The sequence below is a fragment of the Glossina fuscipes genome, unplaced genomic scaffold (assembly GCF_014805625.2).
Source record: "Glossina fuscipes isolate IAEA_lab_2018 unplaced genomic scaffold, Yale_Gfus_2 174, whole genome shotgun sequence".
NCBI lineage: Eukaryota > Metazoa > Arthropoda > Insecta > Diptera > Glossinidae > Glossina > Glossina fuscipes.
In genome coordinates, this window is record NW_023998517.1 from 2366297 (window position 1) to 2387880 (window position 21584).

The following is a 21584-nucleotide window of genomic DNA, read 5'->3' on the forward strand; positions in this document are numbered from 1 at the left end:
TCTCCTACCGAATCGGACCGAACTAATTTGTACTCCCAACACTATACGCGGCTTCTCGTTATTGTGTTAAAACAGACTTTACCTGCATAAGGTCATCTAAATGGAAGATACTCGAAAATGATCAGATCTTGTCTTCTTAATCATCTTCTACATATGTGTGTCGCCGTCATTAGCATCATCTTCCTTCTGAAGCGATCTCAAATGCTATTTACTTTTTTGAATAGAAGAATGAGTTCTTGGTGAAATGGACATTCACATATGAGTTCGATGAATGCATTCCATATAACGTTGGCAGTGTTATAAATATGTCCGGCGTTAATTTTCGTGTATATGGGTGCCAGACCATCGCATTAATAAGCTCTGCGAAGGTTAGTCTCTTCCTCAACCACTGACCATCATGTACTTACTGTCCCGCTGCCCATCTATTTATTGGGCATTTTTTCCTCTTTAAGTATACTTTTTACGTATATTAGAAAAGAAGGTAAGAGGCGAGGAGGAGGAACAGTCCCCGTTATACAAATTCGAAATGTTTTACATATTTAGTTATTTGATACTAAAGTCTCTTTGTAAGAGAGAAAACAGAGATGACAGAACAATACAACAAAAACTGCTTACCTCAGCTTTGTTAATCTCGCAGAGGTAAAAAGAAAGGGGTGGTGCATTGTCTTGTATTTTCGCCTATTGATATAATTATTTTCATAATAAAAGACATAAGGAAATATGTGTAAATTGCTGGTCGTTTATTATGTCGGTTGCCTTGTAGGCAGGATGTCAGTCTGCTGACTTTATTAAATATAAAAAACAAAAAAAAAAATGTCGTTTCCCACTTAACTGTTTTTGCGTCGCTTTGTTTTTTCCCCCCAGTTTGCGAAACCTAAACGTATGCCGTGAGTAGGTGGTTGGCCTGTTATAGGAAATTGCGCCCGCTTTGTTCAAAAACGTACGTTTTCTTTTTTTCCCTTTCCCTTTCTCCTTATCTCTCTCTCTCTCTCTCTCTCTCTCTCTCTCTTAGCGTATACTTAAATACGTATTCATGGTGAGTTGAAGATTTTAATTGGTAAAAATATTTTGAAATTATTACACAGTGGGATATCTTTTCCCAAGGCTGTAATTGAGGCGAAACCCTTGTTTTTTTTTTTTCCAAACTCTATAAAAATGTTACACATTTAAGGAACTTATGTGTATATATGTATGTATATGTATATGTATGTATTTGCATTGTATATACTGATTATTGATATTTACTAGTAGTATTAGTACTAAAAGCTCAATACTTTTTAGATAATGATTTTCTTATTATGAATATTTTCTATTTCGCTTTCATTTTAGGGCTAGGGGAGGCTTGGGGCTCTTCGCCTGCCCTGCATAGAGGCATCACGATTAAAGAATTGGGTTCGCATTTATTGCAAACGTTGGACGGTTTCATTTTTGTAGTTGCACCGGATGGAAAAATTATGTACATCTCAGAAACTGCTTCAGTTCACTTGGGCTTAAGTCAAGTAAGTAGCGTCTAGATTGTCAAGAAGCAAATAAGAAAAAATGCAAAAGAAAAGAAGAAAAACAAAAAATAGAACATAACTTAAGAGGTTTTCTTCTTACTGTTGAATTTAAATTTATGCGCATAAATTTTCTTTTGATAACAAATTGCGACAAGAGATTCTTTTCGTTTGTGAAGAGCGAAAAAAATTTACATATTCTTGGCCTTTTTGCAATATAAAGGGAAAAAAGGAGCATCGCTTTGACGCCTTTTTTCTAATAATTAACTTTTTCTCATTTTCTTTTCTTTTTTTTTTTTTCTGTTCCTCAGGTTGAGTTAACTGGAAATTCAATCTATGAATACATTCATAATTACGATCAAGATGAAATGAATGCGATATTATCGCTGCATCCTCACATGTACCAAAATCCGGTAAATTGACTTTTGCCATGTTCTCCTCATCGTTTATAAAAATGTAATAAAATATTTTTCTCTTTAACATGCGCGATTGCGACGCGATTCTAGGACGCATTTATTAATTCTTTGCAATTAGTTCAATCTACAAATACAATTGAAATTGAGAAGACTTTTTTTTTACGCATGAAATGCGTTCTTGCCAAACGTAACGCCGGCCTAACGTCATCGGGTTATAAGGTATAATTTTGTTTATTTTTTTTTTTCAAACTTGAGCAGAGCGTAAATAAATTCAATATGCTTTAGGTTATTCATTGTTCTGGTTATTTAAAAGTTCGCATATATCCGGATTATGGCGATGGCCAAGGCGGCTGTATCCGTAATATGGGCTTAGTTGCAGTTGGTCACTCCCTACCTACTTCGGCCATAACAGAAGTCAAATTGCATCAAAATATGTTCATGTTTCGAGCGGAGATGGACTTGAAGTTAATATTCTTCGATGCTAGGTATGTATTTGCCGAAGAGTAACCAAATATTCTCAATTTTGAATATTATTATTTGATACCAAGATATGTCGCCCAACGAAATATCTCATTATACTCTATGCCACGTAGGGTGCAAGGCGTACATAATACCTAGAAGGAGAGGAAGGTACGAACTTTCATTATATCGATCGATTTAGAATCATTTTCTGATTCATATCCGAACCAGTTTAAGTTTGCCTGTCCGTCTGCCCGTCTGGTGTCTCTCCATGTTTTATTTTGCTCAACTTACGGGTCGCAGATATTTGGTACTTTGACGAGGACAAACGCTACTGAAAACAGTTCGGTTCGGAGCACTTTCTCAACGTCTCCGCCTATAACGCCTTACATTGTTAAGTCGTGATAAGAAAAATTATTATAATTTTTAAAAATTCGCGACGAAAATCGCATAGTAATAGTATTTCGGCAATCAAAAATGAAGACTTTGGATTGGAGGGAGCAGTTTCTTGAATCCCTTGCCATACAACAGTTTCAACGGGAACGAAATCGTTATATGGTAAAAAGGTCTTTTTTTCAATACTTCTTGATGAAAATTCTTTCATAATAATAATTTGATATAAAAAGTAACCCTATCGAATTTGGGCCACATAGGCCTATCTTTCCAACGCTAACTTATATAAGAGTTCTAAAAAAAAATTAAGCCTTGTATGGCAAATCCCAATAGGAGAGGCTTAGGCATCTCCCAATATGAGAGGCTTGATAAACATTGTGCACTTACCAAAAAATAATGTATAATTTTTGGTGTATTGTTAATTAAGAGAAATACTATAGGGTATCTAATGGTTTACCTTCGCCGACTGTAGCATTCTGACTTGTTTTTCATTTGATTTTATAATGGTTTTGTACATGGAACAATTATTCTGCGCAATTATCCTGAGTACATTTCATCAATCCGAAAATATGATTAACGTTTTTATTTACTTATCCGAGTATACGACTTTCATTTGTGACGACGAAGAGTACAATCAGGCAACCAAACCAATATTATGTGAAACTTTTAGATTTCAAATATGCATTCTGATCGAACCCAAGCGATTATCAAGAAATCCAGGACGGTATAATCTGTAAACGCTCTGCTTTTTAATATGATGAAACTTTCGACCAACAAATTGAATGACATTGTTGAACATTGTTGAGTTAAGAGCTTGAAAACATTTTTCGTTAATTGTGGATTTCGTACACAACCTATACCATACACCACGTGGTGTATGAAACATGTATTAAGTTTTAAGATGTACGCAACATCCAAGAAGACTTGAGATACATATTCGGGACCAATATCTGATTCGACCTAAGCTTGTCTGTCTGTCCGAGTTGAAATGAGTTCGGATCGGATCATATTTTGATGCGATTCTCAAGCGATTTTGAAACGGTTTCAGTTACATTAACTGTGGTTTTTTGTAACGTACAGAAAACATAAAAATTAAAGTTGAATTGGGTAACGGCACCAGAAAGATAATATGTATTGTCTTGTAGAAATGAAATGAACGAGAGATGCTCTCGGGGAAATACTCGACTGGAAGGGAAAAAAAGAACGCCAAAAACTGAAAGATTTCTTTTAAAATTAGTTCCAAATAACCCATAAAAGTAAGACGAGAAAACTGAAGGCTTTCCAAAAATTATTTTATATATTACTCGCAATTGCTTTAAAGTCTATTTCTAATAATTTAAATTAAAGTGAAGAAAGGGACTGAATGCTTTGAATCGGTTGAGCAGCGCAGGATGCGTTTCGTTTCCTTAATTGTATTTAGTTTATTTTTCGTATTTACAAAAGTATTGAACAACAGAAGTTTTACTATTATTTTTATGTTATAGAAATTTAATGCTGAGCAAATATTTAATATGAAGATACTTTCACTAGTATTTCTCGTACTCATTTTATGCATTAGCCCTCTTCACACATCAACTAATCATTAAAGGAAAAAAAAAAAAAAAATTGAAAATTTCACGATGAAAGATGTATATATGCAGGCATCTTGCGGTACACCCACGAATTGTCACTTCCCACTCGTTAACCAGCTAGGCAGACTCCCCCATAGAACTTTGTCGGAACAAATACTTATAAAGACGCACAAACACACGCATACTCAACGTATAGTGCGAGTGCATGTGTATGCGAGAGATTGAAGAGAAGACAAACAAATCATTTCCCACTTGAAATTGTCTGCTACTTTGATTTTGTATTTTATTATTTTTTTTTTTTTTTGCTTTTTTTTTATTTACTGAAGAGTTTGTGTGAACGTAGAAAGGAGGGGAAATCGGCTAGGAATATAGAAGGAAGAATAAAAGAGAATTTGAAAAGAAAGCCTAAACATCATCCCATCAAGCGTGTAAGCATAACAACAATGAACGCACAATTACCCTTATATCACACTCACATAAAAAGCAATGTTGATTGTAATGAAAAGGGATGTTAAGCTCTAACAGACGAACATATTGCTTTGTGTGTGTGTGTGTGTGTGCGTGTTATGTTTGTGTGTGCACCTTTCCTACATAGTTGAAATATATAATGAAAATAAAAGGAGTCAATCAGAAGCAACTTTTAACTCATTTCTGTTCTGAGGCTTACCTTGTGCTAGCACTTTTTTCTACTTCTTCTTTTTCTTCTTCCTCTACGATATTCATTCAGTTAAAGTTTTTATTAAAAAAATATTCCTATATTTCATGTCGCACTCTCATCGGCTCTCATATACGACTACAATTGTAAGCATTTTCTTTGTTTTGTTTTCCATTTGTTTACAGAGTCTCTCATCTAACTGGTTATGAGCCGCAAGAACTTATTGAGAAGACATTGTATAAATACATACACGTTCAGGATATACTGCCCATGCGTTGTTCTCATCAAATACGTAAGTGTGTTTGTTTATTCTTTAATGTCTACACAAATAGGCATTTTCATCAATGTATATATATATATATACATAGCTATATGTAAAAAAGTATATGAAAGTGTATTGTTATTGTTATTCAATTTTGAATGGCGTCTGTTGTTTTAAAACGTCAGTTCAGTGTAACGCAAAAAGTTTCTTTTAAAACCTTATATCCTCTCATAATCCTCTAATCCTTTTATAAAATTTTTTATTGATAAAATTTCTTAACATATATATATATATATTTTTTTTTTTTTTTGCTTTCAGTTTTGTATAAAGGACAAGTAACCACCAAATATTATCGTTTCTTAACTAAAGGCGGTGGTTGGGTGTGGGTCCAATCGTATGCCACTTTAGTACATAACAGCCGTTCGACACGTCAAGTTTGCATTGTTAGCGTGAATTACGTTTTAAGGTAAGTTACCCAAATAATATGTAAGAAATCTACCACTTAAGGTGAATATATCCATATGTCAATGTATTCACCATCTAAACTTGATATATATTAAAAAAGTGCTCGCTTAGGTTTCATTTAGTTTTGAATAGCGATTTTTATGTCGATTTAATACACATTTATACTAAAGTCTAGATAAAAGTTTAGTATATAGATGATCCATATATATATATATATTGGATTTATATAAATCAAGATAACTATTAGGCAATTGGATAGGTAAATAACAGATGGGTAGGCGGCTATTGTAGCAAAGTGGAGCTGCTTAGTAGTCTAGACTAAATATTTTTACGCTCATCACCGAAAGAGGAGGGGTATGTACATTTTGTCAAAACTTTTGCAATGTCCAGAAGGAAGCATCAGAGACCCCACAAAGTACATATATTCTTGATCAGTATCAAATTCTAAAACGATTTAAGCAATCGTCTGTCCGGCTGTCCGGCTTTGTAAAGTCTATTGTACACCTTCTCCTGATCGCAAAACTAAAGCCAACGACTTCAAATTTGGATGAAACGCACGCACTCCATATTAAAGCGCATGAAAATGTTGTTCTTTTATTTTGTTTGTCGTTTTTAGGATAACGGAAATGGGTATAAAAAATTGAGGTTCGACTGAATGTAACTTTCTTACTTGTTTTTCAATCCCTTTATAAGGCGCAGAAACAAGCTTTGAGAACTCCATAAATTCTTGGCCAGTTTCAAGTTTGGAATGCACCTAAACATGACTGCCTTTTCGTCGGTCCGCATGTCTGTCTGTGGGCCTATGCAGTATTTGTGTTAAACGTTCTCCCGTTCGCAAAAATGAAGATATCGCCTACAAATTTTCAAAAGAATTTGAAATGGACCTAAACCTGTCAAAGGACAAGCCTAGACCGACCCTCTCTCTCTCTCTCTTAGTTCTTTTTAAAATCAGTTCTTTAGTTCTTTTTCAAAATCAAATTTTAAAAAAATGGACAAAACAAGTAAGAACATTATATTCGACCGCGATCGAATCTTTTATATCTATATCCGTCATCCACCGTATAAATTCGTGACGACCGCGATATTTAGCTTGAGATTAGCATACTTAGCTTGTCGCCTTCTTCAAGTCCTTTCGTTTCACACTCAATTTATTGTACTACCAAAAAAATGGTTAATCCCTCCACGTTGTGCAGTTCACTATATTTATTTAAGAATTGATACAAATTTGTAGACGGATAACATATCTTCTTGTGAGGAAGGTAGGGAATAATTTTCAACACCCTCTCTTGCTTAAGCACAACCGATTTTTTCCATTTTTTAAAATAACGACGTCTGCATCGTACACCTGTTGCAGTTTATGAGTAGCGAGCAAAAAACGTGGAAACGGTGTTATGAGTTTTTGATGCATAAGCGTTTGGTCGCATCCTTCGACCGGCTTGGGTCGTTTTCAAACTCTTTTGCAAATTTGTGGGCGATGCCTTCATATTATATTTACCACTGATATCACATATTTAGGCAAACAGATGGACAGGCGGATATATTTAGGTGCATTCCGAATCTGAAACTGGCCAAGAGTTTGTATTCCTTATGAGGCTTTTGAAGTTTGCTCCTGCGCGTTATAAAGGTTTTGGAAAAAGAAATGAACTTTTTATATATTATAATATCAAGTAAATAGGTTTGGTCAATTTTTGTAATTAAATTTGTGCAAGTACTACCAACTCTCGTCATTTTTGTACAAGTACTACAGTGTCGCCCATGGAATATACTTTCAAACAGTTTATGAGTAATGAGGCAAAAATCATTATTTTATTCCTTTTGAAAAATAGAGGTTTTTCCAGTGTAAGTAGTACTATAGGCGTGTCCTTCGATTAATTTGGGCTTGTGTGATAGGTATAGGTATAAAAAAAATTTGTTTTTCTGAAAAAAGTAGAGCGATGTTATCCTATAAACGTAGACTTGCTGTCTATTGAGTTGAATTTTAAGTTTATTGCAAACAATAATCACAGTTATGCTCAGATACTTTTCGAATGAAAAGTTTTGTTTTTCAAAGTGATTGTTATTCGGATGAATTCAGTCAGGAATTTCTAACAAATAAATGTCGCTTGCTTTTTATTATACGCGCAGTGAACAAGAGTCTAAAGATCTGGTGCTTAACGAGATACAAATGGGTATTGTGAAAAGTGAGCCGATTTCAACGCCAGTTCCCATACCTACGCCTGCCTTGCACCCTGGACATGTAGCTGCCGTTCCAAATATATCAAATAATGCAGGAAATGTTAACAATGGAAACGGTATGTTGGCTGCTCCTCCTAATCTTTCAGCAAGTGCTCTTAGTACAAGTCCGAAAATGGATACGTGCTATGAAGCAACGGCCGCCATACGATTACCCACAGCAGTAACGCCAACTTTAAGTACAAATAGCAATTCGGACACTAGCAATAATAATGGATACATGACGCAGCAAGTGCAACAGCACCATCATCATCAACAACAACAAGCGCATCATACGCATATTTCTCAGGGACATCAGACGGCGTCACATCAGCCTCATCATCACCATCATCATCACCATCATCATCAGCAGCAGTCTTCACATCCCCATCAAAATCATGCGCAGCAGGGGCCTTTGCCAGATTTGGTAGATGCACATCCGACGGCTACGGATTCTCTAAGCTATACTCAGCTATATCCAGTAAATGACTCATTGGCCAGCTCTAGCAGTTCCCTGCAACATGATATATTGCATCAATATCCAGACACAACAAATAGTAATAATTATTACAGTAATAATAATTTTTATTATGATGGCACGGTTGACGTTTCGTCAGCATCGCTAATAAGACCTTTCTCAGCCAATTCCAATAGTTGCTCGAGTAGTTCAGAATCTGATCGTCAACTATCAACTGGCAATGCCTCCCTACTAAATGGTACCTCTCCGCAAACAACTTATAGTGATCTAAGTCATAGCTTCGAGTTGAATTATTTCTCTGATAGTAGTTCTCATCAACACCACCATCAACAGCAACAACATCATTTGCACCAACATGTTGCGAATGCTGAATTAACGCCACCGTCGCAACACCAAGGACAACAAGTACACCAAGCCCATCTGCATCAACATAATCAGCCTTTGCAGCAAATGGACATTCAACAGCAACAGCAACATATTGTATCGAACAATTTCACCGATAGTTTTAAAAACGTTAATGGCCCTCATTACACAAGTGTTATAGTGGAACCACAACATTTTCTAAACAATGACTTTGTGCATTAGCCTTAAATGTTAGGGATAGGCTAGGGATAGCAAAAAAAGACGATAAAAAGGAAAAACACGGACCACCGTTACAGACATTTTATTTTATTGATAAATTATTGCATTGTTTGACTACCTTAAATATAATAAAATATTAATAAAAAAAAAAAAAAAAAAAAAAAAGAAAGTAAAAGCAACTAAACTAAACAAAAATATATGAAAATGAAGAACTGAATGGCTAAGCCATTTTATTTGATGCCGTTTGGATTATTATTAAAAATCTGATTGCGTTCTCAGACAAATCAATTTCTTTTACACTTAAAAGATCTTTCATTTTACTGTCTGTATATGTGTTTACGATTTGATTTAGGAATGAAAGTTTTTGTATATCTTAACAAATTGTTATTTAGTGTAAGAAAGTTGTAACAGTTGTTTACATTTATAATTTGTAAAATTTAACAAACACAAAAAAATTCATTTATCATTATTAATATCTGTAAATATGTCTATTTGGATTACCTACATATTATATATATAGAATTATTTATAACGCAAATGCATATTTTAGTGACAGAATTATAACAAAGGAAACAATATAAACACTTGTATTTATATAACTATAATTTTTCTATAATAATAAATGAATAAATAAGTAAATTAAGAAAAGGAAAACGAATTGAAATTAAAGTGACCTTTTTTTAACTTATTGCATTAATATTGAATATAATCCAACTTAATGTCCAATATAAATGTATAATATAATTCTCATTTAAAAGAAATGGCAGCTCAATTTCTCTCACTTTAACAGAAATGACAGTTTGATTTCTCTCACACTCTAATACTTTATTTACTTTATTCTCACACCCATAATCACAATTTGCCTCACCGACGCAACTAATTAAATTTAATGCAATTCCTCCGTTTCTATTGTCTATCCAGTTTGTTATATTATTGCATATTTCTCCTCAACGCATAAACATCCCTGTCTATGTGATTTGTGACTTGCTTTTATCGTACGATATAAAAGTATTAACAAATCGCTCATTATCATTCTCTATTCGGTTTGTAATATTATTACGTATTTCTGCCCAACACATAAACTTATATATCGTACGCTATAAACATCCCTGTCAGTTCATCTGCGAAGAATTGCCATGCTTTCGACATTCGGTAGCCATCTTTCTTTTTTGGTAAATTCTGACAAAGTGAGAAGGTAAAAATGCAAGTTTTCGTAAATTTTAAGTATACTTTTAACAATATTGGTTTTTTTGCAAACGTGAATTAGAGAAATTTTATAAAAATTTATGTATTACAAGAAATTAAAGGATAATGTTGATAAAATTTGCAAGTGCTAAAGTGTGTGTGCAAGTGTGCACGTGTGTATTAGCGTGAATTTCTAAGAAAGTTAAAAGATGGATATAAACTTTGTTCTTTTTGGGTTTAAATTTTCCAGAAGCCTACACAATGCAGTTATTCGTGCGTGGTTTAGAAAACATCGAAACGTTGGAGGTTCGACCAGATATAACAATCGGCGCGGTGAAGGTACTATATTTAGACAATGATACTACAAGATATCAAATAATCTTATAACCTCGATTTGTGTTTGTTTAAAAATTGGTGTAGAATGAAATCGCCCAACTTCATGGCTTTAATATCGAAGAAATCGTTCTCAATTGTGAAGGCAGTGCTCTAAGTGATGAAGTCCCTGTCACAGCCCTATCATCATTCGAATTAGATATTACTTTGCCGATGTTAGGTGGTAAAGTGCATGGGTCTCTAGCACGTGCCGGCAAGGTAAAAGGTCAAACCCCGAAGGTAGAGAAGCAAGAAAAGAAAAAGAAGAAGACTGGTCGTGCCAAAAGACGCATACAATACAATCGGCGTTTCGTCAACATTGTGCCTGCATTTGGTCGCCGTCGTGGCCCTAATGCAAATTCTTCATAAGTGGAGTACGATACCTTTGGTGTATGTAATCTTTATGTTGCATTTTTGACTTCAAAAAATATATATGAAACACTCCAAAAGGTGATTTAAAATATTTACGCTTTTATTCAGAAAAGAGTCTTCGTCTTGTTATTTGCTTGAGATGCCACTGATAATGCCAGAATTCTCCCAATATCATTATCCCAGCTACAATGAAACCTAAACGCTTATTATTATTAAGAGTCGCCGCACACAGAAATATGTAAAAGTTACCTGTAAGTAACACTAGAAAACATCCTTGCATATCATCCAAGTTTACTTTATGATTTGTTATTTGCCTTAATACGCCTTTAGCATTGCATTTATCCATGGATGGCAAATTTGTTTGATGCCATCGTTCTATGAAACCCATTTGATATAAACGATATATTTGGGCATTTATTAAGTCCAAATATGGACTACCGATTGGTATGATTAAACCAATTTGCTCATCCAGGAAGCTCTCTTTACTCATTGAGAAGGTGCATTCCTTTTCTTTCTCAAAATGATTTTGGATAATTAGTTGAAGATTAATACGCCAGTCTACGTTGATACGACTGCCAATTTTTACCGCCTCCAGATTTTCTTGTAAAGAGTTATTGTAAACGATAGCATGATTTAAGTATTTTTGAAAATCTAATCGACTCGATATCTAAGAAGAAACGATTTTTGATTTATTTACACATTTTCTTAATTAAAAAGACTTCAAAACTGAAAGCGCTAAATTTCGACTTGGATATAAGAAATAGAAAAGGTGTTGTTCTCATAAACCTGCGTGCATATGGTGATAAACTTATATTTATTAAAGAAAGAAAACCGATTGAATATTGCTGAACACTGTTGCTTTCCTAAACGCTTCTCCCTTTCAAATTCTGTCTTTGAATATCTGCAACACTTTAAAGGTATTAACAAATTCGTAAATGAAATAACGACTATTCACATCCGGCCTGTCCTTCCCGTCATTAGAGTTGGCTATGAGTTTCTAATTGTCAAGCTTTCTTATTATTATTATTATTATTATTATTTTAATTTTAGACTAATGAATTGAATTCTTAGACTAAAAAAAGAGACATTGAGCACTAGCAACACAGGCTATCGGCTCAAGCTTTCTTACCCTAAATTATATTAGAAAATTCGTAACTAATTTTTATTGAATGTTTCGGAGAAAATTGATCGCAAACAAATGTTGGCAAGCGTTTTATAGGAAAATGTTAATTCCACTTAGTCATTAGCAATGGTGTCTTTCTGCCGTAGAGTAAAGGACCTATTTTTATTACGTTTACAACGACAACTATACTAAGAACTTACCGCAGCATAATTCTCAAAAAATGTATTGTTTCTTAAACCCAGTTCTTCTTTGAAGTCTCCGTGTACGAAAAGTTGATGAAGATAATCGAAACCTGGTTGGAAACGTGGAAATGTTAGAAATGCCACCAAGTTACCACAATATGTCGTCACTAGAACTATTACAACAATCCACCAAACGCCAATTATCAAACGGCCTGAGTCGGCTTTCGGTAAATACTTGCCTCCTGGAATTTCGGAAATATGACAATAAGTTGGTCTGATAGTAAGGTTTTCAAATAATATGAACCTTGCTGCAATAGACCGCCATATATATACCAGAAGCAGCTTTTCAGAGTGCAAAGCCCTTGCACTTTCAAATGTAAAGTAGGTACTGAGCAATTTACCAAATATAGGATCGGTGCGGTAACAAATATTACAGCGATTAATGAAATCCATGTCTGAAACGTTTTCACGGAGCGAGATTGTATTTGATTTTTCTGTATGAGGTTTGATCGAGTACCTCTAAAGTAAATGGTGCTGTAAATAAATATATTCGGCTGACTTCTTCGGGTTTACGCGTGAGGAAGGAATATCGTTGTATGCTAATTGGTGTTGTGAAATTAAATGCTTTCTTATCTGGATCGTTTATAGTCGCGGCAACGGCAGCCATAAAGAACTACCGAAAGGTGTAGAGAGAGGCAATATCAAATGTGTTATAATTTAGTAAAGGGACTTGCGATTTTTTCGCACCTTATTTCCCTGAACCAGTCTGACGACCTGATATGGTATAAAATAGGTCAAAGCACCAGTTAACCGATCCTGAAAGAGACATTGAAGTCTGTGAAAATACAAAATATTAATTACAAAAAGTTTTTTCTGGTAGTAACCGTTTCACTTCCGTTTTCGTGTCCATCATATTCTAAAATATTAGCATCGTGCAGTTTGTACGTGAAATTTAACATCCGGCTTAGTTCCTTCACGATTTCCATAACAATGCCAGAATACTCGATAATTGTGCCTTTCGCATCCTTTTTTATAATTTGCCAAGGAGGATTCTTTCGATGGAGAGCACAGTTAGACTTAAGGTTTCAAATAAACTTCTTCAACTATGTAAATGCCTTACATGTATGGTAACAATATCCAAAGTAATGTTACGAAAATGGTGCACTACATGGGGAAACAATAATTCATGGGCAACAAAACCAGAGGTAGGTGACCAATAACCCACATCTGTGAATTCAAAGTTTTTATTGCGATTTTCGGAAATATCTGTAAGAAATTTGTTAAAACAATGTAATTAACAAAACCAACTGTAAAGACTTTTCATTCATTTCGCTTGTGTCTTGAAGATTTGTATGGATTTTTTTGAAGTGTTCCTCTGTCGAAACTTACGAAGCAGATAATTATGAAACTCTTATTTTGCCCATGTTATAGAATCATATTTCCATTAGCGGACAAGTTAAACAATTTTAAGAGAGAATAAATTCCCTATATATGACAATATTCTTGATAGGCGTTTATTCTCAGAGTTAAGATATATGTGTAATGTTTTCTCATTTTAAGATGATGAAGCGATATGTGAAAGAGTCGTTAATGAAATTGAAGTTTATTAATGGGCGCCCTTAATCTCTCGATTCTCCGTTCTTGCAAAACTCACCCATCGTGTGAACAATACTTTGATGTTCTTGGTTTTTGCCCCAAGTCAAAGCGGTGATAACGCGCCATCTAGCACAACTAGAACACGAAATGTGATCTTTCAAATAATTACGCATATAATTTAAGATTTCATGTTGTTGCTCTTGTTTCGTGTAACGTATATACTCCCATTCTTCATCGGATACAGCGCCATATAATGATTGCTCTTCCAACGTCATCTGAGATATGGCACTAACCAGGGCTGTTGATAGTTCAGTTAGAGTGCAATTTAATGATTTCTATATTTGGAAATATCAAAATAATTAAAAGTTTGAGAAATTGGTTTCTCTGAAGATGCGCTTTAAGTCTGTTGTGTTTATGCTTTCTACACGTATATGGAATTCTATCAATCCCTACTAACCTTACATTCGCTCCGAGTTTCGTTTAACGCAAAAGCTATATTAGCGCCTTCTTCCAAATTTTGCGTCACCGACGTGACATCAAAATTTTTTCGCTTATCTTCAAATATAAAAAATAACCATTGATTGCCGACATGAAACATTTGCATATTTTCCGCGATTTCAATTATGTCTTCATAAAATTTGGAAAAAATCATAAATTGTTGTTTGTTCTGCGATCTGCTATCGAATAATTGAAGAATTTCTCGAATAGCCAATCGCTTCTTTTGTCCTTTTAACTGATCGTCGATGCTATACAAAACGATAGATATCGGTTCGATGTTACGTTTAATGCTTTCATGCATAATAGATTCCTGTAAATGGCCGCCTTCATTTATTAACGTCTGATCCATTATTACAATTGCTGTCTGCCAATTGAGAATCTTTTGCACCTTTGCATCTAATATCATTTGAGGAAATACCTGGCCCCGATCTACATAAGGTATCTAAGAGCATTGAAAAAATAACATTATCGACAGCCATAATGTTTTACTATAGATGGAGCCTGTCGTTGTCAAATATAAGCCCTATCTGTATTTAGCAGAGGGGACGAGGGTCGTGCCAGTTCCTTCATTTCAATTATTACCTTGGAGATCGCTTCTGCTTGCTTTTTATTAAGATGGATTAGCGCAACCAAAAAGATTAAGAGAAAAAGCGTAAGTATTTTTAATTCATATTCTCAGGTAGATATGAATGCGAAAGCTATTTGCCTTTTAATGCATAAACCTATGTTAACTAGATTTTGACTTGCAAAGATAATCTCCTCTGATAAAATCGGATTTAGTGGTATATTTTTTTTGTTAGTATATGTCTTTCTTTTTTTATTGGCTAACAGATACTTTGAGCAGGACAAAATTCATTGCCGAAAATGTCGGGCTTCTTCCTGAAACTGCCATTGTGGGAAGTTATGTCGCTTTTTAATGTCATTGAACAGATATCGTTACAAACTATCCTTTATTTATTTGTTTTGAAAGCATATCTAAACGAAATTATGTTAGTGAAGTTTCTTGAAGAGTACCCTAAAGTTGGCATAAGCCTGAGAGCAATTCGAAAGTGCCTCCGCTACAAAATTGAAGAAGAATTGCGAGATTGCTTTTTATAATGAATTCTCCCATTTTACTGTCGTTCTCATTCTGTCATTTCGCAACGGGTACGGGTATAAAATATACGGCTCTATTTTTGGCAGAACCAAAAGGAAAAGCGTGTTCGCGCATAACATCTTCGAGAAGGGAATATGTAAAGGAATATATGAATGTTGGATGGCAGTTTTATGATCCTGTGTTTGCAGATTAATGAGAAAGAACAATAACAAGCTATTTATCCTAATAAAAAATGTCATCATATTTCAAAAGTTTAAAGGTGGCTGTAGCCAAAATCGGTATGTCATTCTTTTGATTCGAAGTGTTTACAATATCCGTCAAATGACAATAGTTGGTAAAGTACGTAATGAATTAAAATTTTGTTTGTTAACAAACGTTTGCGATTTTTTTTTGCTGGTAAATTGAATTTTTTTCATGGCAACATCGAATAAATGTTTTTTTCATTCAAATATTCCAGGTCCTTTTTAGGTCGCCTGTCAGCTTCAAGGTGTCTCTTTTTAAATATACGGTGGATAATTTTCCTGGATATATGTTGTTGTATTATCCTTTTTATTGTCTCAAAAAAATTGTCAAAAATACGTTTTCTCTTTACTTTCTCTGTTTATATGGGATCATTCTCTCTATGTATTTCTATGTAGTACTCCAGAAAACACTTCGTGCTGAGTGTAACGTATATATGTTCAAAAAATAACACGAATATAATTTTTTCTTTTTGAAATCTTTTCTATTCCGATCTCGCTCACTGAGACTTGGTCTTAGTTTTTGGGCACAGTATAAATATATATGTATATATGTATATATGTACGTGGTCCATATAGAAAAACATGTATACATAACCATTAAAGCCTGATTTATAGGCAAACGTGGGCATTCGGAGTTCGTTATAGCTACAACAAGGACGTTAGGAGTTTTCATATCTTCAAAAAATTCCCATGTATTGTCGCAATCCATAATGGTAATAGCAGCCAAAGTATCTGTAAGTAAAAGTTAAAAAAAAAAACTTGCAAAAGTATACAAAAAGACAAATGAATGTCAAAAATTCCAGACTTGTGTAAATAATGATTTATACGCTTCATTGTTCCATTATGTCCATATATCAGCGACAGCGATACAATAAATCTATTATTTGCCTTGCAACCGCTATGGGCATAGTATTTATAAAGTATATAAATATATGACATATGTTTTGCAAACATCGAATAAAATAGATTTTCTGACCTAAATATACGTGTCTTCGATCAGTGCAGTAAACCAATATTAAAAATGTGTTTGATTCATCCACAAACACGACGGCAGAAAAGGACCAATTGCAGAATGCCCTGAATAACACAAAACATGCACGCCGCCTGCCCCATCGAAATTATATAACTTCACAAGGGTTGTCGAAGATTTCGACCCGTAATTATCTCCTTGCGATGGATAATTAGTTGAAAATCGCACTCTTTGTGCTATAGCTGCGAACGGTTATAATATTTTCTAAATTCACCGACTTACCTTTCTTTAAACGTATCCCGGTCCATGTAAAGTATTTAAAGTTAATGCCGCCGTATTTTAAATTTTCATGCACTGCATCGTTGAGGATTTTTTGAAAATGAGCTAAAATGTTTTCACCTGTTTGTTGCATATAGCTTTGATCTACAATAACAGCTAAATAAATGAATAAATGGATAAATAATTAATGGGTTGCTGTTATTCCGATAAATTAAATTCAATCAATACCCAATGTTGCGTTTGCATTCAGGAATGAGGTGAAATCGTTATACTGGCCCGACGTTAAACCGAAAATAAATTTTAAAGTTAAAATGAATAAAGCAACGATAAGCTGCATGTTGAAGTGGCCAACAATCAAATTGAACTAAAACTGTGAAAATTTATCAAGTTAATCGGTTTCACATGAAAGCCAGATTATATGCACCAGTGTGCGTACAACAATACAAACGTGCCTAAAGTTAGCAGGTGGGATATTAAATTTGATGTATTACAAACACGTAAACTCAGTTGAAAGGTGAAAGCATCAAAGAGAGTAATCAGGAATTCAATATTTATTTGGGGCACTGGGGTCTGGCTGTACAAAGCCAGAGTATTATATTAAGTGTGAAGCCCGTATGCAACCCTTAACACTTTCTAAATGTCCAGAGTCAAAGAAAATCTGGAGTTATCGTAACAGGTTAAGTGAGAATCTAACGGAAGTTAAGCAAGTATCTAAGTTTTTTACGGCGTTTGTGTCGACCTCCTCAGCGCCATTCTCGTACGCTTGTGTAACGTATGTGTAAAATAAAATTGAATTGTAGTGAAAAGAGGTTTCTAAAACACCTTATTATGGCAAATACACATTAATTCGACAAGGATGGATGGACGGATTATGGCATATATATTCGTTATATATAATTAACTGGTTAATATCCATTGGCACTCATTCCTCATTAAAACTTAAACATACGCCTAAAGAAGACCATAAACTATTTTTGTGGGATTTATTTGTCTGTAGTCAAATCACTAAAAAAAGTTCTCCAATATGTTCGCAGAACTCCACATATATTTCTAAATTAAAATTCCGAAAAATTTCTTGGCAACATCTTTGGTAATTTACATATTAAAGGAAGTTTGTACGGTACGTAGTGGTCTCATTATTGTTTTCTATTTATGTATTATCTTGCATTCAATATTGTTTCGTGTTTCTGAAGACTTTGAAAAGGTTCGCTTCGAATCGAGTATTCTCTGTCTTTCTTTTTTTTTTTTCAGCTACTTTGATTTGTATTGAAAATGCTTAGCTACACACTAGTTTATCGGGAAGCCCATTACCTATTTTTAATTTCTCTCTCCTTCCTTTTTTTCTTTGCAATCTATTTGTATATTTGAACTTTATAGCTTTGCCATCTTATACTCAATCTTCCCTATAAGAACTTATTATTATGAACTGACTAACACTAAGCGACTCGATTGTGTTCCATTCTGTGCTCTAAGCTTTGTGTTCGCCTTATCATTAAAAAAATCAATCGAAGTTCAAATCTGACTGGGTACACTGACTTGACTACATTTGAAATAATCGGTGATTGTTCACAATTCGGCTAAAGCCAAGAGAGTTCGTACCGTTATGAATTTTCGACAAAATAATTGATAGATTCAATAGCAATTGCAGGTGTTTTATTTTTCGTTGTTTAAAACAGATTTAAAACAATTGTCCTCGTTGTTTTTGTTTTTGTTGTTGTTGTTATTGTTCAATCCAAACGAAACGGCATGGTTTGAAAAGATGTATGAATTTTGAATTTACGCCCGTCAATTATCGAAATAGTGTAAGCAGTGAAAATCAAAGGGAAAAATTCAAACTTGGAATAAATACTCTTTAGTTTAATGTCCAAGGATAACTTTGTCAACTTGGCTTGCTTAGTGGGTAACGAAACTCTTAAAACAAGTAATTTCTATAACTTAGTCTAAGACAATAAAGCAACAAAGAGCAGTGAAAAGGCAGCGTCGGTTGCCCTGATTGCACGCAGTCGCACTTAACGAAAAGCTTTTTAAAAGCTTTTACAAATCGGTTTTCCGGATCGGATGGATCCTTTTTGGAATTCATCTTGAAAGCTGAAATTAGTCGGTTCAGAACGTACACCTTCAATTCAGTGCTAAATGTTCCGAATTGTCCTTATCTCATTTGTGTTGATTTTTATTAAAAGTCCAGGCGCATTAATCATGTAAAGAGAAATATATTTTTTTCATTCTTACTTTCTACTAATGGGTTACTTTTTTCTTTTGCGTTTATGTTGTATGTGAATGTTTGTTTCTTTTCGGTTTTTTTTTTTGTTTGTTTTGTATTTTTTTTTTGTTTTTTTTTTTGATATTGTTCCATTTATGTGTTTTGTTTTGATCTTTTGTATATCTGAAATTTTCCTATATTTAGTATTGAAATTTATTATTCATTGCGTGCTTGTTGCGGCTTTTTTTTGCTTTTATCTATTCCTGTAAAATGGCACTCAAACGTTCTTCGACGGCAACTTTTCTGGATTTCCACACAAATTCGCAGACAGCAATAACACAAGCCACACCCATGCCGCCCATAAGGACTACGAATACACCGCCTACATTCGCTAAGCCCAATTCATTGGCGGCTGATGAAGATTTCGAAGTCTCTACACGGCATTTTCCACCGCCGCGTTTCTCTTTCCACCATTTCGTTTTTAGTATATGCAATTTGCCCTCCTCTTGAAGCTTCAAAATTACGCTATTTATCGCAGTGCGATAAGGCGAATCTAAAAATACAAAAATTAAACAAAAATATTTAAATGAAATTTGTTTCGTTTTTATTTGTTGAAGAGTAAAAAAGTTAAGTTAAACTACAAAATGGATAGCTGGTGGTTAGCTGGCATAAAGTGGTCTAATTATGGAGAAAGAAGACTTTATCATGTTGAAGAGAGATTTCAATTTTTTTCGATTACTTACTCGGTGGGGTGGCAATACCGTAACTCTTAGTGTCCAGCATACCGCCAACTTGAGTTAATTCGCAATTACGTTCAGTAACGTACTCGATTGAGGTCGATTCCATTAGAAAGGCGTAATTTCCTAGAAAAAAATCGTAATAGAAAACCAAATGGAAAATATAAGTAATTGAGAAAAAATGAAGCAAAAGTGTGTGAAGGCAAAAAAAAAAAAAAAGAAAAAAATTTAATTCTCCCTAAAATCATTCCTATTATTCATTCAAAGCTACCTTTCCCTTTCGCTACTCTTTCCACTCCTTCACCATTGCTCGAGGTAAACACCGATGGCCTGGCCGACTCCATAAACGACCACATGCGTTGGTAAGTGGAAATTTTCGAATCCTGGAAGACAAGTTTACGAACTTTCCTTTTAAAAGATCTTTAATACACAGACAAAATGTTACCCTAAAAAAGGCCGCTGTGCTGCCCCCTTTCAAAGCCCCGTATTTTATTCTAGTTTGTTTAGCTAAGTCTTCTGCGCCTTCGATCGGAGAGTCCATACGCTCGACGGTAAGGAAAGCAGCCAAGTTTGCAGTGTACGAAGAAATCATAATTAATGTGAAAAACCACCACATGCCGGCCACCATACGTGTTGATAAGGCTCTAAGTAATTTTTTTGGTTTTCAAAAGAAAGAAAAATGTTTAGGTATTTGTTTATATATCGGAAAAAGTGTTCTGTGATATTACTTTGGGAGAAAATCGCAACCTTGTTGCATTAGGGAGCCAATGGCAAACCACATGCAGTTAAGTAAAGTAAATTGATTTTCAACTTTTTCCCCATTGGGATCGGTGTACGCTGGCCATTCGTAAGGTGTAAATCTTTATAAATAGAAAAAGCTGATTACATATATGTTAACGTAATTGAACGAAATAATGTTTACTTGGCTAATATAAATAATAAAACCGATACGCCGAGATAAGCAGTCGCCATATAAATCCAAACATCCAGAGAGAGCGGCGAGAGAAATGAGAATAAATTAGGCGGTTGCTTCACCGGCTTCCTATAGAGAATCGAAACTCCCAAATTCATGAAAGGCGTAGTAAAATCAACAGCTTGCTCCCTCTCAAATGTTATTGTCAAATCGGCTATAGCTAAATCGGCTCTCTGTTCCAACAGTTCCCGGATCATGCCATTCCATTCGCTACATATATCAAAGGGAATCAAAGATATGATAAAAATAATTGAATTGAGTTCAATGAAACGTTTCTACCCATTTAGTTTGTTGTAGCTCCCGTAACTGCCATCGGGCACCAACTGAATTTTATAATGAAAACCCAAAGATTTGGATATCTCATGAATCAGATCAACCGCGTAACCCTCAAACTGATCATTGCCACTTAATGATATGACAGACTCTTTGTGCATGCAATACGGATTACTCTGTTAAGTAATGGCATTGAATTGAAATCGAAAATCAAGGATCGTCGAATATGATTGACTTACCAAAATGGTTGTTACTATAAGAGTTTTATTTTTTAAATTCGCCTCAATTTCCTGCTGTTTCTGACTAAAGGTGCGAGTGAAATTAATGCCCTCTGGCGATGTGGAATTCCAATTTCCAATTTTGCGTATACCACTCTGACTTAATTCGACAATGTCTAAGACGAAATCGGTGCGGAAACCCTGATGATCGAATTTGATGACATTCGTTAAGCCTTTCATTTCCACAATTTTCATGTAATTAATTAGACTGAAACCGTGC

At 34.5% G+C, this 21584-nt stretch overlaps 4 protein-coding genes across 7 annotated transcripts in view; 2 read left to right on the forward strand and 2 right to left on the reverse strand.

Annotated features, from left to right (window-relative positions):
* LOC119641748 (protein single-minded) overlaps positions 1 to 9079 on the forward strand; it is a 46954-nt gene extending 37875 nt beyond the window's left edge. For all 4 annotated transcript variants that reach the window (XM_038040582.1, XM_038040584.1, XM_038040583.1 and 1 more), the window contains 7 exons: positions 1330 to 1499; positions 1808 to 1909; positions 2003 to 2131; positions 2198 to 2397; positions 5176 to 5282; positions 5571 to 5718; positions 7842 to 9079. In XM_038040582.1, the coding sequence (XP_037896510.1) occupies positions 1330 to 1499; positions 1808 to 1909; positions 2003 to 2131; positions 2198 to 2397; positions 5176 to 5282; positions 5571 to 5718; positions 7842 to 8991 (2006 nt within the window). In that variant the 3' untranslated portion in view covers positions 8992 to 9079. The remainder of the gene's footprint in view (positions 1 to 1329; positions 1500 to 1807; positions 1910 to 2002; positions 2132 to 2197; positions 2398 to 5175; positions 5283 to 5570; positions 5719 to 7841) is intronic.
* Positions 9080 to 10102: 1023 nt separating this feature from the next.
* On the forward strand, positions 10103 to 10935 carry LOC119641723. The gene is made up of 3 exons (XM_038040536.1): positions 10103 to 10183; positions 10424 to 10512; positions 10594 to 10935. The coding sequence occupies exons 2-3, from the start codon at positions 10435 to 10437 to the stop codon at positions 10912 to 10914; spliced, it is 399 nt and encodes a 132-aa protein (XP_037896464.1). The 5' UTR covers positions 10103 to 10183; positions 10424 to 10434; the 3' UTR covers positions 10915 to 10935.
* Positions 10936 to 11017: 82 nt separating this feature from the next.
* On the reverse strand, positions 11018 to 17285 carry LOC119641696 (ionotropic receptor 93a). The gene is made up of 13 exons (XM_038040483.1): positions 17132 to 17285; positions 16907 to 17059; positions 16250 to 16386; positions 14276 to 14758; positions 13877 to 14153; positions 13343 to 13488; positions 13107 to 13274; positions 12970 to 13038; positions 12740 to 12895; positions 12527 to 12677; positions 12241 to 12464; positions 11167 to 11584; positions 11018 to 11112 (listed from the first exon to the last, which is right to left on the reverse strand). Exons 1-13 carry the CDS (start codon positions 17238 to 17240, stop codon positions 11018 to 11020), a joined length of 2586 nt encoding a protein of 861 aa, XP_037896411.1. The 5' UTR covers positions 17241 to 17285.
* Positions 17286 to 19287: 2002 nt separating this feature from the next.
* Positions 19288 to 21578, reverse strand: LOC119641722 (glutamate receptor ionotropic, kainate 2-like). The gene is made up of 8 exons (XM_038040535.1): positions 21326 to 21578; positions 21093 to 21262; positions 20763 to 21023; positions 20569 to 20700; positions 20286 to 20484; positions 20112 to 20223; positions 19847 to 19966; positions 19288 to 19656 (listed from the first exon to the last, which is right to left on the reverse strand). The coding sequence occupies exons 1-8, from the start codon at positions 21557 to 21559 to the stop codon at positions 19361 to 19363; spliced, it is 1524 nt and encodes a 507-aa protein (XP_037896463.1). The 5' UTR covers positions 21560 to 21578; the 3' UTR covers positions 19288 to 19360.
* Positions 21579 to 21584: the final 6 nt, after the last annotated feature.